The sequence below is a fragment of the Rattus norvegicus genome, chromosome 3 (assembly GCF_021556685.1).
Source record: "Rattus norvegicus strain SHRSP/BbbUtx chromosome 3, alternate assembly SHRSP_T2T, whole genome shotgun sequence".
NCBI lineage: Eukaryota > Metazoa > Chordata > Mammalia > Rodentia > Muridae > Rattus > Rattus norvegicus.
The window spans coordinates 127067499-127082108 of NC_141536.1; the positions used below are offsets into that span (position 1 = coordinate 127067499).

The window sequence follows — 14610 nt, forward strand, 5'->3', positions numbered from 1 at the left end:
GCAAACACTCTAAGCCATCTGGGCCTTCCATAAGTAGGGAAGACTTTTTCTGCACCTGCACAGTTCTTTTCTTTTTTTCTTTTTGTTTTTTGCTTGTTTGTATGTTTAGTCTCCTTTGTGGTACATTCTGGCAAGACCCAAGGTATAAAAACTAGACGCAGTGTTTCCTTGGGTCTGAAGGACAGAGGAACTCCTCTTGACTAAGTGGTTGGAATACAATCCGCCACTTTGGAGTTGAACTTGGTCAGAGAATACTGTATGGTTTTGGGATGGAGAGATGGCTCAGTGGTTAACAGCACTGACTGCTCTTCCAGAGGTCCTGAGTTCAATTCCCAGCAACCACATGGTGGCTCACAACCATCTGTAATGAGATCCGATGCCCTCTTCTGGTGTGTCTAAGACAGCTACAGTGTACTTACATATAATAAATGAATCTTTAAAAAAAGAAGAAAGAACTCGGTTTTGTTTGTTTTCTGTCTTCCAGTTTCATTTTGCTTTTTGTGCCTCTCTTCTCTAGCTGTAACTCCTTCACTATGGGATATCCAGAACCTTTTGGTGGGATGTCTGAGTCACTTCTCACTCCTCCCTCTTTCAGTTGTCCTCGATGCAAGGGTGTGCTTATGCCTGTCAGTCTTATGTCTGTCAGTCTTATGTCTGTCAGTCTAGTTTTGTTTTGTTGCTTGATTGTTGCTTTGTGTTTCACACTCAATGGAACAATGGTTAAGACTTCATCTGCTGGCCATTTTCCCCTTGACTTAGCTTTAACTCACTTTGAGGACTTTTAGGGAAAAAGCAGCCTGAACTGGTATGACAGAAACTGATAAACTGTCCTGGGAGCCCTGTTCCTGTAGCTAGGAGTCTAGCACTTCTGGAGAAGCTCTGCCAAGGGCTGCTTGTCTGTACAAGATGCTCATAAAAGGGTCGGCAGCTTCTCAACATCTCTGGTAAGAAAACTGATAGCTATGAAAATTGGGTTCAGCAAGTGGCAAGGAGCTCCTCCCTTGAAATTATACCTCGAACAAGTAAGAAACATTTGCCTTATCTATTCTAAATATCTAAGTGTGTGAGGCCATTCCAAGTTTGTTTCTGTGTGCTGTTAAAATACATGTTCTGCATGTCTTGCTTATAAATTAATTGGCTTATAAGTTATTGGGTATGATTTAAAAAATCTGTAACATCCTTAGCAAAAGAGAGCTTAAAACTGGTAACTCAGGGTGGGAGCCATTCTGGGCAACAACACATAGCAACAGCCAACCCAGGTCTCTAAAGATACTTTTAAATTGGGATGATGTTTTTCTGGAGTTCCTGACCTAAAAACCAGACTTATAAAAGATAAAATTTAAAACAATGTCTCTTTAGTGAGGTATTAAAGCTGCACCTTCATGTGTCCCTATACAAGAATTTTTCTTGCTGGCAACCAAACTTTTTAACAACAAAATGATGCACTTGATATTGATTTTAGGAACACTGGATTATTTAAACTATTTTTTAAAAAATTAAAAATTGGCCTTGTCTTCAAAAAATTATGGTTATACTCTAAGACTTTACTCTTTAAAAATATAATTTATTTTGATATTACAAAAAGGAACTTTCAAAAATTATAATCAAATATATAAAGCCATAGGATATTTTAAAATTCGTTAAAATTTTATTGGAATGTCTTTATTAATGTATAATGGTTATAATGAAGGAGGAAACTCTAATGAAAATAATAATGATGATGGAAACTATAATGACTTCAGAAATTATAATGGACAACAGCAATCAAACTATGGACCCATGAAGGGAAGCAATTTTGATAGAAGCAGCTCAGGCAGTACCCGCGGTGGTAAGTTCGGATCCGATGGTAGAAATGGTGGATATGGCAGCAGAAGATTTTAAAATAAAACACGAACAGGCTACAGCTCTCAGCAGGACAGAGAACAAGATGTGAGAAAAGCTGCAGGTCCTTTGAGACAGTTGTCCGAATGCATTAGAGGAACGAACAGTAAACATGCGCCACAGAAGGACGGAGGATCCAGTCAGAGCAGTCACTGCAGCTGAAGCAGGGAGCCCTCCCTTCCTGGGAAGAACTATCCCAGCCACAGTCTGCAAAATCTAAACTACTGACCGATGTTCTGATGTCAGCTACATAAATACTGCTCAGGGCTTTTATCTGTTATTGCTTTGAGTTCTCTTTTCATTACATCAAATGTATTGCTCTGTAAATTATAGTAATGACAGCAGAAATAAGGAAATTAAGGAATTTGTTAATTTAAAATTTTTTAGAGGTTTAAAATATCAAAAAAATTAAGAATCACGGGCACGTGATTCACCGCCATACCTTCTACTTCTCCTGAGCTTTGGCAAGAAGCACCTTTCAGACCAACTAACCAAGCCAAGCCAAGCTGATAGGAGCCCTCTCCACCAAGGCCTCTGCCATTTTACCAGCTTATTAACCTTTTCCTGTCCTGGCACTGACTTCAGCTGAAACTAATCATAAAGGAAACTGTTATATTCTATAATTATATACCCATAAAGGTCAGAAAAGTCCCTAGTCTCTTTATGAAATATGTTTATGGGACACGTTATAGGTTTAAAAAGTTTTTATTTTGATAATAGAAGAGCTTCAATTCAAAACTGTAACTTTAATCTCAGGTATAAGGCTAAAACAGGAAGAATGTGTGAGTTCCAAATTCAAGTCCAGCCGAGGCTTCGAAATTTGGGGTGAGGGATGTGTATTAATTTAAAAAGAAGAATGATCCACAGGTGAAAATTTGTTTTCAAAAATATTCTTAATTCTATAATGTCTTTTTATATCAGAATACTCTTTTGTAATACATTCTACAGAGTAAAGGTCTATAAAAATTACCTTTCTTGGGCCTAAACTTAGGGGAGAAAAAGAAAAAAGAAAAATTGGCTTTTTGATGAACTATTAAAACTCTAATTTAATTAACAAAAACAAAGCCCAAAATCTAACAATGTATTTCTAGTTAAATTTTTTGTTGTTGTTCTTCATTGTACATTATGAGTGTTTTACTTGCATGTCTGGATGGGTACCACATATGGCTGGTGCCCTCAGAAGTCAGAGAGGATATCAGATTCCCCCAGAACTGGAGTTACAGATAGTTCTGAGCATCCACATAGGTTCTGAAAACTGAACCAAGGCTCTCTCCAAAAGCAGTAAGTGCTCTTACCCACGGAACCATTGCCCCAGCCCCAGCCCCAGTCCCAGCCCCAGTCCTAGCCTTAGCCCCAGCCCCAGCCCCAGCCCCAGATACATAACTAAAATTTGAAGAAGATAATTCACACCAGCTGTGGTGGCAGCACATGCCTTTAATCCCAGCACATGGAGGCAAGGGCAGACAGGCCTAGTCCACATAGTGACACAATGAGTTCCAGGTCAGCCAGGGCTATGTAGAGAGATCCTGGCTCAAAAAAAGAAAAGAAAGCCAATTCATGAGGCTAGAGGGTCTCAGTGATTAAGATCACTTGTTGCCCTTGCTCTTGTGGAGGATCCAAGAAGTTCAGTTCCCAGAACCCATATGGCAGCTCACAGCATTTCTAAGTCCAATCCCTAGGAACCTAATACCTTCTTCTGATTTCCCAGGGCAGCAAGTATGCATGTGGTATATACACATACATGCAGGTAAAACACTCATACACATAATGCAAAAAACTTAATAAATATAAAAAAGAAAGTAAATCATTACATAAATTGAAGACGATTATAGGTCAAAATAGATTAAATTTATAGGACAAAAGCTATAGAAAAATAAAAATTTCTTTCCAGATAATGAAAAGATTTCATACTTGAAAAACATAAATGTTTAAGGATGTGTGTGTGTGTGTGTGTGTGTGTGTGTGTGTGTGTGTGTGTGTATTAGATAAAATCCCTATAACAAAATACTCACAATTTATGGCAATCCATTAATAAAAGAAAGCTCATATCTCTGATAAAGTATCATTCTTACAAATGGCATTTGAATATAAATAAAAGTAAAATACCCATATATAATTAACATTCTGTATGTGTAAAGAGTGTGTAAGAGTCCTTGCTCCTTGCTCCTCTCTTGCTCCTTTCCCCTCTTTGTCCCTCTCTCCCAATCCCCTCCCTCCTTTCCATGTGCTCATGGCCCATCTCCTCCACTCTACTCCTTTACTCTTCTACTTCTCTCTCTTCTCTTCTTTTCTCTTCTCTTCCCTCCCCACTCCTCTCTGCCCTACTACCCTCTTAACTCCCCTCCCCATGCCCTGAGTGAACTCTACTCTATATTAAGAAAAAGAAAAAAAAAACCCTCAAAAAGAAAAATAAAACAAACAACTATTTTACAGAGAGGAAGAAGGGCTGGAAAGATGGCCCAGCAGTTAAGAGCACCGACTGCTCTTCTAGACGACCTAAGTTCAATTCCCAGCAACCACATGGTGGCTCACAACCATCTGTAATGGAATCCAACACCCTCTTCTGGTGTGTCTGAAGACAACAACAGTGTGCTCATATAAACAAAATAAATAAATCTTTTGAGAGAGAGAGAGAGAGAAAGAAAGAAAGAAAAGACACTGACCTCATAACAAGAGCCCATAGAGTTCAGTCATTCTGAAAATGCTTAAAAGGACACTAAATGTTAAAAGGCTGTATGTACCCATAACTACAAAAGCATAGACTTCAGAAGACAGAGAGGAAAAAGCTAAACATCATTCAATAAATAAAAAACACAGGTGAACGAAAACTAAGCCCAACAAACATGAGTAAAATAACTTTGGGATCCAGCCAAACCTCACTAGGAATGAAATTGAAAACTTTGACTCTCAAGGTACAGATCCATGTGTAAAATCACAAGCACTGCACTCCCTCTGCTCATACCTTCTGACAAGCTCGTTTGCATACATGTTTATACTCCTTGGCTTTGGATTCAGAATGATAGCCTGCACCTATGGTAGGAAAACAAAAACCAAGTGTTAGTTACCACTGAGCTCCCTGGGCCCCCCAGATGAGAAGAGCCGTCCACGCAGACACAATCCCAGTCAGTGCCTTAGCTGTATGACATCCTAAAAGCTAACGTGTGATAGCATGCTTTTCTCCCTATTCAAAAGACTGTCCTGTCAGAGCTCCTGCACACAAAAGATCCTTCACAGGATCACTCCCCACCCCTGTCAAGAACTCTTCAGGACCAGAGAGATGCCTGCAGCAAGCCAGAGAACTTAACCTATGCTCTAGTTCAGAGACAGATGTGGTAAGAGAGAGCAACTCCCACAAGTTGTCCTCCGACCTTCCCATGTGTACTGATCTTCATAAATGTCCTCTAGCATGGCCCCTCCACTATCACTACCACACAAATTAAATAAATAACCAAATAAATAAATGTAACTTTTTAATTAAAAACAAAAAAACTGCTGAACCCAGGAGCTCCTGTGGTATGGAGTTGATAATGCAGGTGATGCCAGGAACAAAGAAGCTTGAAGTCCCTCTTCAGTGATCATTTAAAAGCCCCACTATTCAAGAAATTACTAGTTAGAATCTAAAGTTCTCAGGAATTCATGACTCCAAAAACCCTGATGCTGTCTTTTAAATACCCAGAAAGTTACTTAACAGTTTGGCTCCAAATAAACTACTTTCCTTAAGAAAGTTGATTCTCAGAACTAGAGACGGGTCAGTGGTTAAGAACACTTGCAGCATTTCCAGGGAGACCCAGTTCAGTTTCTCAGACCCACATCAGACAAGTTAATAAATAAATTTTAAACAATTATTTTTATTACTTTTGATGTCATGTCTGTGTGTCTATCCATATATGCACATTCACGCAGGTGCCAAGAAAAACAGAAGAAAGTAACATCAATGCTGGGATTTGAACTTGGGTCCTCTTCAAGAGCAAGTGCTTCCTGATATTTTTTTAAATTGGATTTTTTTTTATTTACATTTCAAATGTTATTCCCTTTCCCAGTTTCCTGGACATAAGCCCCTATCCCATCCCCCTCCCCTTCTTCTATAATGTATGCATTTTTATTTTATATGTATAGGTGTTTTGTCTGCATTAATAATGACTGTCCACCATTTGCATGCAGTGTCCACAGCGGCCAGAAAAGGGCACTAGATCCCTTTTAACTAGAATTACAGGCAGTTAACTACTATGGAGGTGTTGGGAATAGAACTCTGCTCTAATGCTCTTAATGAGTCCTCTCTCAAGCCCCTCATTTCTAATTAAAGGGACTCAGCTAAAGGGGTGGGAGTAGAAGGAGGAAGGGGAGCAAGAGGAAGAGGAGAACCAAGAATGCTAAACTCTGGAAGACTAGATTCTTATTAAAGTTCTTTAGTTTGACCCTCTCCTCCATGAGACTCCACAGAGGTCAAAGCTAAGGAAGGTTAAGTTCTATGTCCAAGTTCACAACTCTCCTGTGGGTCCAGTAGAATCATAACACAAGTCTCCTCAAGGCTGAGAAAAACTGACCCACGAACAGTATTACAGAGAGCTGGAACAAGAGAAGCAATGCTAAGCAACTCCAGTCGCTCAGGCCCAAAAAGTAATTCTGTTTCATGAGAGAGAGCTAAAAGTTCACAGAGCCTCTATCAGTCTTGCTCAAACTTGTCTTCATAGTTCTCTAAAACCAAAGGAAAAATAAAAATCAAGTATTAGAAAATAGAACCATATGACCCAGCTACACCATTCCTGGATATATGTACCCAAAGGACTTATATGTGTTCATAAGATATGTATTATCTTATTACAGACATACTTGCATATCCATATTCACTGACACTCTATTCATAGGAAATGGAATCAAGCTAGATACCCAACAACATCAACCTAGATATCCAACAAACTGGCAAGTGGATGTACAATGAAATATTACCTAGCTGTAAAGAAAAATAAAATCATGGCATTTGCAGGTAAATGGATGGAACTGGAAAAATTAACCTGAGGGAGGTCACCGGTAGGATGATGTCATACAGGGGAGGCAGGTACAAGATAGAACAAGGCCTGTCATTGGGTCTGAAGGAAAGATGGGTGGGAGAAAAGTTTGAGGAAAGAGGAGACTGAAACGGAAGGAGATTGGAGACTGGAGGAAAAGCCGCAGAGAGAACATGGAGGCTGATTTTAAGATTCCACTCTGTACCTTTACAGGTTGTTATGAATGTTCTTAAGGGATGGGTATGTACAGGGCCTTGTATGTTTAGGTGGGCAATTATATCGTATCAATTGGATCAGAGGATATTAGGTTGTGTGTTCTTTCTTATGGCGATTTGACTTTGGGAGAGTGTATGGCAGCACAGACACTGGGCTGCCACGGAGTTGGGATGTGTGTTTCTGGCAAGATATCTACCAGATATCGTGTAGTACTGTGGTCCCAGATCTAGAAGCTGGAAAGAACCCAGGTGACCTTCAACAGAGGAATGGATACACAAAATGTGGTACATCTACACAATAGAGTACTATTCTACTATCAAAAACAATGACTTCATGAAATTCATAAGCAAATGGATGGAACTAGAAAATATCCTGAGTGAGGTAACCCAAACACAAAAAAAAAAACACACATGGTATGCACTCATTGATAAGTGGATAGTAGCCCAAAAGCTCAAATTACCCAAGATGCAATCCACAGACCACATGAAGCTCAAGAAGAAAGATGACCAAAACGCAGATGCTTCACTCCTTCTTAAAAGGGGGAACAAAAATATTCATAGGAGGAGATATGGAGGCAAAGTTTGGAGCAGACACTTAAGGAATGGCCATTCAGAGCCTGCTCCACCTGGGGATCCAGCCCATATACATACAGCCACCAAACCCAGACAATATTGCTGATGTCAAGAAGTGCATGCTGAAAGGAGCCTGATACAGCTGTCTCCTGAGTGGCTTGGCCAGAGCATGACAGATACACAGAGGCGAATACAAGCAGCAAACATTGAACTGAGAACAGGGTTCCCGTTGGAGGAGTAAAGAAAGAACTGAAGGAGCTGAAGGGGCTTGCAACCCCATAAGAACAACAATACCAACCAACCAGAGCTCTGAGGGACTAAACCAAAGACTATACACTACCCAAAGACTATACACATGGACAGACCTATGGCTCCAGCTGCCTATGTAGCAGAGGATGGTATCATTGGGCACCAATGGGAGGAGAACCCCTTGGTCCTGCCAAGACTCGATCCCCCAGTGTAGGGGAATGTCAGGCAGGGAGGCAGGAAGTGGGGGTAGTTGGGGAGGGGGAACACGCTCATAGAAGAAGAGGGAGGAAGATAAGATAGGGGGTCTATGGACAGAAAACCAAGAAAGGGAATAGCATTTGAAATGTAAATAAAAAATATCCAATAGCTGTGTCATACACAAGTTACCTCCCAATGAGTTATTGGCCACGTGGCCCCAGAAGTACCCAAAACAATATCAGCTACTGTCTTTTCTCCTGCCTGTCCACCATAACTAGTTGGTAATACCTAATTGCTGAAGACACTTCACACCTCAGTTCTAGGACATAAAAATCAATCTTGAATTAATTAGGAAACTCTTTCCCTACCAGCTAGCCTTCATGATGCTAAAAAGTAATTTTTTAAAGGATAATTGCTTAGAAGTTAACAAGAAAATGAAGCAGGAGTTATCAATAGACTATCAGAGATGCTGTACTCTACACTAATAGATGCAGTCTTAGGGGATCCTAGGTCTGCTGTGTTCCATCTCTGGGGCCCCAACTTTTCAGCAATATTTCCTAAGTCATGAGATATTACTGACAAACAAGCTTAGCATATAAATTCTTCTGAGTATAAAGAAAATTGGGGCTCAGCATGGACCCAATTGATCTTTAGATTCTGGTTAATGCTTGCTTAGTTCTATTTGACAAAGGAAAGACAGGCTCAGCATGCAGGGCACTCCCATGCAATGGTACACATCAAAAACTATTATGTTTGCACTGTATGAGTTATGGTCTCTCTCTATTGCAAGTGACAATGACATTCACTATGTACACATAAGTCTCTGCTTTTCTATTTTAAGATTAAAGGTTGGGGCTGAAAGATGGCTTCGTGGTTGAGAGCATGCACCATTCTTATAAAGGACCCCAGCTCAGTTCAGAGCTCTCACACCTGTAAGTCCTGCTCCAGAGGACCTAAAACTCTCTCTGGCCTCTCTGGGCACTTATATTCACATGCATATATTGAAATATAAAATAAATATTTTATCAAACATTTAAAAGTGGCTACTTTGTTCTGGCTTTCTTTTCCCCTTTGGCTGGCTGGTTAGTTGTTTGATTTGGATTTTTCGGGTGGCTCCAGTTGGCACTCAGGCTTGTCTCAAACTCATGGTATCCTCCTGCCAGTTTGTGAAGTGCTGAGATTGGCACGTGCCCCATACACAGCTGACTCTTTTGGTTTTATCAGTATCAGGTTAGCCAATGTTGAGAATAGCTAGGTAAGAGCAAAACTCTCTAATCAAATAACTAAATGTTGGATAAGACAAATGCTGAACAAAAGAGTTGTACATTATGTGAAATATATAATCTTTGTCCATAAGTATATGAAATAGAGTCTTGTTTGTAATCAACAATCTATCTGAATTTCTAATAATCTTTGGCCCTGCCACCCTGAACTGATCTCATCTCAGCTGACTAAACAGGCAGGCATGACCAGTACTTGAAAGAGAGAAACAGAGGTTATTCTTGATCACACAATTTCCTGTCATAACCCAGATTGAACCCTATTCTTTCTGGCCTCTACCACAGTCTTTAGCCAGAAGACACTATCTTCAAATACGTGTCTGAAAGAAGAACAGAAACATGACAGTCAAAAAAAAAAAAAGCAAAGTTTCCCAAGCAATCTAAAGCTGTTAATATCTGTCCAAGTTTCAGGTGGTTTTGTACTTTTTCCCAGCAATTTTAAAGACAGCTTATGATGGCCACATCACTGACACAGAGCTGTAGAGATGATACTAAAGCAGAGATCCAAAAACAGGAGCTAGTCCCGGGCCTACTTTTAACTGAGTAATTTCCCTAATTTGTCTCATGAATCCTGTTCTTTTTTAAAACTCTGTATCTGTTTGGGTTACCATGAATACCAAGGCTCTGAGCTGCCTGATGTGATTTCTAGGAACTGAACTCAAGTGTGCCATGAGCAGCAAGAGCTCTTAACCTCTGAGCAATCTCTCCGCCCCTCTTTGCAAAGTGCCTACATGGAAAGGGAGTCAGGAGTGGGAGGGGTGAGAAAGGAAAAGGGAGTTAGCCAGATTAGCAGCCATGCCAAGGCAGGAGACTCAAAGGTATGAGGCAAGCCTGTGGTATACAAGTCCCTTAGCTTGAGGCTAAACTACATCTGTAAGCTAAGCTACATATGGTGGCTCATGTCTGCAGTATCAGCATTAAAGAGCTAAGCTGAAGAACTGAGTTCCAGGACAACTTAGGCTACAAAACTGAGTTCTGGGCCAGGCTAGGCTAGAGTGAGACCATGTCTTAAAATATAAATACAAAAATAATAATGGGGGAGGGGAGAACAACTGGATGGCTCAGCAGGTGCAGTGCCTGTGGCAATCCTAGCAAGCAGAGCTTGATCCCCAGAAACCATGGAAAAGTGGAAGGAGAGAACCATCTCCACAGTGCTGTCCTCTGACCTCTACACATGCACCACAGCACAAGCACACCACATACACAGTATGTGCACACACAATAATAATGAATAACTTTTAAAAATTAAATGGAAAAGCAAAGACTGATGATATACCTCAGTGACCAGGCAATCGTCTAGTGCACAAAAGTAGCAAATCCCAGGAGAAAAAGGGGGTATGATAGATGGGGGGAGGGGAGAGGGAATGAAAAAGACACACGGAAAAATTAAACTTCCTGTATTTTGTGTTTGGTAATCCCTCTGGAATAGGTTCTATGTTGCAAGTTGTCCAGTCTAAAAATAGCCAACGGTTAATTACCAGACAAGATATTAGTTTCATGAGAGATAAGGCTAGTCTGGGCAAAGCTAAGAGGAGACTTGCTACTCTTTCTCTGCAGATGTCATGAAGTTTACAATGCAATAAAACGAATACTGTCCAAAAAGTAAAGATCTGCCCTCAAAATCATGCCTCCTTAAAGATGGTGAATCCTCTATGTGTTCTTATGGTCCTTGTTAGGTGGACAGCTCATAGGATGAGACAGAGCCAAAAACTTAGAGTCAATTAAGGGTTTATCAGTCAGCTCAGCAGTGCAACTGGAGTCATTTAAGCCACTCAGTCTCTGGCCCTCAGGGTCTTCACTTATAATACTGGGAAAATACAAGCTGGTAAAGTGATCTACCTCAAAATAGAATTCTTTTAATTATTTTACATCCATTATTTATTTTTTTTGTGTGTAGGTATGTGCATGCAAGTACACGCAGAAGTACACACATGTGGAGATATCAAGTTATCAGAAGATAATCTGTAGGAATCTGCTCTCCTACCATGTGGATTCCAAAATTGAACTTAGGTTTCCATCTGGGTGGCGAGTGCCTTTACCCACTAAGCCACCTCACCATTACCAAAATATACTTATTTAGCATAATATAAGATGGCATTCAGGAGGCCTACAGACAGAGGACTGGAGGGAAGGAGATCTGCACTACATAAGACAACTATATTACTACAGAAGCAGGACTCCTCGGGAGACCCCTTATCTGGCTTCCTTATATCTAGTAAAGAGACGATCAAATTATCCCTGTCAAAAGACTGCCACAGGATGACAGGCTTCTGATGAGTGTAACCTGACAAATTATCTCTATAATAAGACAACATCTGTTCACAATTTATTTCTTCTTTTTCTCCTCTCATAACCTGTCATGACCTCCCTCACAGGTATCTCAAGCTGCTCTCTCTGTAGCTCAAAAGCTGTCAACCATCTGGCCCTTTCTTTGAGTCTCAAAAGATAGTACACATATGCATGTTAATAAGTTTGCTAGTTTTTCTCCCATTAATCTTTAAATTGTCAGTTCATTTCATAAAGAATGATTGAATCTATAGAGAGCAAAGAGAAACTAAAACAGTCTTACGAAGCTGAACTATTAGCTGTCAAGATGACTCAGTGGGTAAGGGGGCTTGCCACCAAGGTTACTGACCTGAGTTCAATTCCCTAACCCACATGGTAGAGAAACCTGACCCTGTAAGTTAGCCTCTGACTTCCATGAGGTGCTCAGGCCTAGACAGATACAGACATACATGTTACAGGTATTTGATTATTATACAGTGAAAAACTAATTGTTAGAAAAATATAAAAACTTAAAATAGTGTCAGATGCTAAAGAATGGAAAGTTCTTGGGAGAAGTCTTCTGGTCTTCGTTCTATGACCCAAGGCGACTGTCACTTAGCCTTGAGCTACCCCACCATAAAAGTGAAATGGTTGGGGAAGTAGGGAGGGAATACTGACTTGGTTTGGAGCCACTCCCATCCCCCCACCATGACAGTGACCTGGTTCAGCCAGCGAGTGTGATGGGGAGGAGCTAGACTTTTGTCATGAAAAGCCCTCAGGGAAGAAGCTTCAGGTAAGAGAGATAGGAATTTTCTCTTTGGGCTTGTAGGAACTACCAAGTAGCAGTTGACAGGATTCAGGAAAAACATATTCTAGCAAAGAGAGGTAAGGAGGCCTCCTGGGTTTGGAAAAGCTCAAGAGGAAGGTAGACTGGCTCTGTAGAATGACACACAGAGAAAGAGATTTCTAAAGAGCTAGCAGTTTAATTGTAGAAACAGGCTTATAGATAGATATCTTGTATATAGTTAAGAAAATAAAATTACCTCACTGAGCTGGCCAGTTTTTATCTCAGTTTATGCCTCCAGTGTCTTTAGTTATGTTTTATATCTAATATTTTCTATTTCTATTTAATATTTAATTAAATATTAAATTTAAAAAAATGTTATATATAAATAGATAAGTAAATGAATATTTTAAAAAAACTAAGTATCTATATAATTTTGTAATTGTACTTTAAGATGGCCATTTTCTAAAATGAAGCATAAAAGTATTTTTCAGTAGCATTATTCTATAAAACATAAGCCAGAATTAAATACTTTGGTTTCAAGTCAGGCATAGTGGCGCATACCTTTAATCCCAACACTTGGGAGGCAGAAGCAGTGGCAGGCAGATCTCTGTAAATGCAAAGCCAGACTGGTCTACAGAGAGTTCCAGGACAGCCAGGACTATATTTTATTGGGGGTAAACAGCAACAACAAAGCAAATGAATGGATGGATGGATGGATGGATGGATGGATGGATGGATGGATGGATGGAAATGTAAAGATTATTTGGATTTTAACATACTGATCTAGACATATGCATGGTGTGTTATATAAGGTAAAGGGAAATAAGGAAGACATTGGAAGACGTCTCATTGAAGACTTTCCAACCAGGGTGTAGAATAGGCCTTCACTCCATTAATAGCTAACAGGCTCCCCTGACAGATACAAAGTACAGTCCTCATTGTTCTACAAAGCAAGGAAAGGAAAATGTTATTTTCAGCTTCCATTCCACCTTGCCTGCAAGGCCTTACCTGCATGCACCAGCACAAAGCCCCCTCGTTTCTCCTTACAGGGCTGCTGTGTTTCTAACTCCTTGACTGTTATTTTAGCAGCAGATGCCTGAGAGGATCTGGAAGGCAGTCCTTCTCCAGAATTCATCCCCTTCTCCATGATCATTCTCCAAGATTATCATCTTCTATCAGGAAAAGAGCATCCTTCCATGCAAAAGAAACTGCAAAAGGAGTCACCCTAAAGAAAAATAGCAAAAGATTACCTCCATTTCTTCCTACCAACATGCACATCACTTACAAAAAGTATACACACATATTTCACAAAATAGATATTTAAGATTATTGAACTGGATAACAATAAAAGAACATGAAAAGTTTACACCTTAATCTCTGCCCAGCAACAGTATTTGTCTGAAAACACAGAAACAAACAATTTACTATAAAGAGACCTATTCCTGGAGGGGTATAGCAGCACACATCATTATCAGAGAGGCAGGAGAATCACTGAGCCTGAGGCTGGACTATTCTGTTTAGCCAGTTCCAGTACACTCTGGGCTACACAATGAAATCCTATCTTTTGAGAAAAAAAAAAAAAACACTACAAGAAAAAAAAACCCAATGTAGTCCAAATTTTGTCTCCCTGTTACCTACAGTAAAGTAAACCAACATAGTGTAATTAACACTTTATTTCCCCTGCACACCAGCTGATCTCTGGGATATTTCAGGATCACAAGCACTGATATAAAAACAGCTTTCTGCTTAAAGAAAGCTACAAATCCATACCTACATGTGAAGAGGTTTTGAATGTTTATTGATTACTGTTGCATGTGCACTAGACGGTGGGGTGAAAGACAGAGGACAACACTGTGGAGTCTGCTCTCTCTCTCTTTCCACCTTTACATGGGTTCTGGGGATCAACCCTGGTTGCCAGGCTTACAGAGCAAGCACATTACCAGTGAGGCTTCTCATCAGCTTGAATATGTGTTATTGGTTTGTTGGCACGGGATCTCACTACCTGGTTTAAGCTGGCCTGAGCTGCCTGCCTCATGACTGGCCTACCACAACCTCCTGAGTGCCAGGATGACAGAGCAGCACTGCTGTTCTCACGAAGAAACTCTCTCCAGACCATCAGTTCAAGGCTGATCAGTGCAATTATAAAGCACAAATGC

General features: G+C 40.2%; 1 protein-coding gene across 26 annotated transcripts in view; it reads right to left on the reverse strand.

Annotated features, from left to right (window-relative positions):
* Window positions 1-14610, reverse strand: part of Tasp1 (taspase 1) — a 237062-nt gene that overhangs the window by 209297 nt on the left and 13155 nt on the right. For 17 of the 26 annotated variants that reach the window (XR_015682982.1, XR_015682980.1, XR_015682979.1 and 14 more), the window contains exons 2-3: window positions 13463-13679; window positions 4844-4911 (exon numbers count right to left, since the gene is read on the reverse strand). Coding sequence is in view for 12 of the 26 variants with exons in the window: in XM_087652183.1 (XP_087508309.1) it covers window positions 4844-4911; window positions 13463-13607 (213 nt within the window). In the remaining 14 variants the exon portion in view is untranslated. 26 annotated transcript variants of the gene reach the window in all.